This window comes from Plasmopara halstedii (genome assembly GCF_900000015.1).
Source record: "Plasmopara halstedii genome assembly, contig: Scaffold_179, whole genome shotgun sequence".
Taxonomy (NCBI): domain Eukaryota; phylum Oomycota; class Peronosporomycetes; order Peronosporales; family Peronosporaceae; genus Plasmopara; species Plasmopara halstedii.
The window spans coordinates 210,322-213,432 of record NW_020187100.1 but is presented as its reverse complement, the minus strand read 5'-3'; the positions used below and the strand labels follow the sequence as shown (position 1 = coordinate 213,432).

At 41.1% G+C, this 3,111-nt stretch overlaps 1 protein-coding gene across 1 annotated transcript; it reads right to left on the bottom strand.

Annotated features, from left to right (window-relative positions):
* Positions 1 to 283: 283 nt before the first annotated feature.
* PHALS_02205 (uncharacterized protein) lies at positions 284 to 594 on the bottom strand (the record flags this gene model as incomplete). The annotated part of the gene is made up of 2 exons (XM_024719246.1): positions 284 to 378; positions 423 to 594. 2 exons carry the CDS (start codon positions 592 to 594, stop codon positions 284 to 286), a joined length of 267 nt encoding a protein of 88 aa, XP_024572666.1.
* Positions 595 to 3,111: the final 2,517 nt, after the last annotated feature.

Below are 3,111 nucleotides of genomic sequence, written 5' to 3'. Positions count from 1 at the left end.
AAGAGAGAGAACAGAAGAGGAAAGGAGAAGAATAGAAGAGATAGGAAGACCGCACATTGACTTTTGCAAGCATGAATGACGCGCAATTCTCTTTGAAGCACAGGGCATATCCCATTGCGCTCAAAGCCTTCTGACTACCTTTAACTTAGTTTTACCCTATCAAGACGCAGCTGGCACTGGCTCAAATATATTGACTGCGCCCCAGCAAGGAAAATCGGGAAAGACAACAGATTGAGGGAAAACGTTCGATATTTGGTACAACATGGTCTATCGTTAACGTATTTTACATCAGTACCAATTCTTCTGAGCCTTTAGCATCCATTTTAGGCGCTAATAAGCCCATGTGCCAAAAGGTATACGAAATTTGATATTTTACTGCTGTAGTCATTTGCTTCAGCAGATTCAGGAGTAACGGTATGAACCACTACTAGTCTTTCTCCATTGATCGTCGCAATCGATTCTTTGGTAAGAAGAGGAAATTTTCTCAAAACTGAAAGCCTCTTTGTTTGCCGAAATGACACTGGAAGGCTTATTATGTAATGCCCACGATACGCATATTCCTCTTTCTTTTTTTCGTTCAATTGTTTTCAGCATCTTAGTGCATCACCGTTACCTTCCATTCCTCTTTCAGGTAAACAATCTTAGCTTCAGCTTCTTAGCTGTGCAAGAAAAGCCACTGTCATTTCGGTGTATTCCGTATAAGTCACAACAGTCTAATTATGCATTTTAAGTGGCGGATGCAATAAGCGGGTGCACTAACTAGCATACAGTCGCCAGGTTTGTTTTGTTTAATCAGTATTGGAGTGAGAAACATCAAGTGTCGACGACCGACTCGTGCTGCAGACTACAAGACAGACACAATCATTTGGCATAGAATTTAGGAACGCGCAGTAAAGACCTATGGGTTGAAATTTAATGAGATTAAACGTATATGACTAAAACATTACGAGCTATAGAACCAGGCTTGCCAGACCTTTGTTTTGTTCATCGTTCATCCAACGATGTACGGTGATGCCGAATGTTGCAGCTTCAATATTGTGAAAAGGAACACTTTTCATGTATTTGTTAGTAAGCTGTGTATCAATTAAAATTTTAGACCGTCATCATATGTGAGTAAAAGATAAAGACGATGTAGCTATTGCGAGGCGCAAATGGCTTGATGTCTGCGAGAGTGTATTGCGCACTAGTTTTATCAGCAAGGGTGCCATGTACACTAAAGTGACGTGACGTCGCTAACAATAAACGTTCGCAACTCATACACAAACATTGCGCCCGTTATAGCAAAAATCATGTTGACACGCGTTGCGGGTTTTAACAGTGCTATAATACTTTGCAAAAATTTAAAATGGATGCCTAACCTTATGCTATGGATTTGTCACTGCTTGATAAATAGTGTATCAGGCTGCATAAAATGATTTGATGCACAACAATATCGTGGCATGCCTGAAAACTTTACCAACGAAGAAGGCACGTCAGGATGTGCTCAAAGTGCTCGCGATGGGCACGCGCTAAATATCACGTGGTGTCAAGCCTAGACAATTAAAGCCTTGAGATCATTCATTAAGCGTCGCGTCAATCCGACGAGCGATCGCCTACACGACAAAAGCGATGCGTGGCTCTTGTGCTCTTACAAACGTGCAAAAATATACTCAACTGTGTAAGATATGCATATATATTTCCGTTTTATATTGTTGAAGGCCCGACTAAAGTTACAAAAAGAACCAACACAGGTGAAATACAATCTCTGCTTTACTTTTATTTATCAAAGGTGATTAATAATCTGTTCATCTGTCTCCATACTGAGAGCCCCGTAATATCATACTCCCGAATGTATTATTTCTTTTGTGTAGGCGATAGTTGAATGCTCTCTAATAAGACTGCGACCGTCACCATGTCTGTAATCCCTACACAATTACTGACACGATATCATACCAATTGACCTATACCCTACATTCCTTGCGATCGCATCACGGATTGCAAATCTACTAATTGCGAGCTTGTATTGATCTTGTGTCACCAAATTTACAAAGATGAAATCAGACTAAATGTAGCGCGGGCTCTATTTATCACGACACCTCGCTGTATTTTGCTTTTAGAAGAGCAAATTAATCCTTCTGCAACGGGGTAGCCGTGCAGTTCGCACACAAAATAGTTTAAGAGCGCGCAGAGAATTCGATCCGACCTACACGAAAGCGAGTGACTCGATCTAGGACGACGCATTTGCAGTATTAAGAAAGAGGGGGAAGACAAATCGATATGTTCCATCCAGGAACAGAACAGAGAGCATCCCACGACATCTAGTGCTTCTTCGCCCTACTATCGAGAGTGATATACGTTTGACTGAGTATAAATTTGTTGGACTAAACATATCTGTTTTTTGACAAGATATGCATTTCTTGGCGTGAGAAAAAGCTCGTGTCCTACAGACCTTTTCGTTACGGCACCCAACCTCTTGAGTACCAAAGTTTTAGTACTTAAGAGTCTTGCACAATTTCATAAATCTCAAATGCATGTTTTTCGCGATTGCACATAAACGATATGTATCTCGCGCAAATTCATAGAATGTAATCACATGTACAGCATAATGCGGTGCGTAGTCTCTATTTGGAAAATAATGATCTGGATTGTCCTAACGAATCGGCGTTGGTGACATTGCAACATAGTGCCACTTTTCAAGAAACTTACGCATTACCGAAAGTCTACTTAATATCACAGTATAACCTCACATTGTGAATACAAATAGGAAATATGTATCGAATATATCGATTTTGCTTTCTGCGTCACCATGCGGTCTGTAAAAGGTACCCGACGTCGGGGGTCAGCACCAGTTTAGCTTCCGTCAGCACCACACCAATGCCGAGATGCTTGCTTGCCTTAAAAAAACATCAAGACGCCGTCTCTTTCTCCGTAGACCAGGTTGGAAGCCCATCACTTCGGTATTATGAAAGCATTTGTCAGCGACGTTTTGTTTCTAGTCGGCAGCAAAGTCAACATCACTGTTTAAATCGATTTTACAGCCTCATTTTGCACAGAACCAGAGCACATCCTAAGCTGCTTTGGTTGAATGCCACTATTATCACGTGCTCTTGTTTTGCTTGATTTAACTCACGT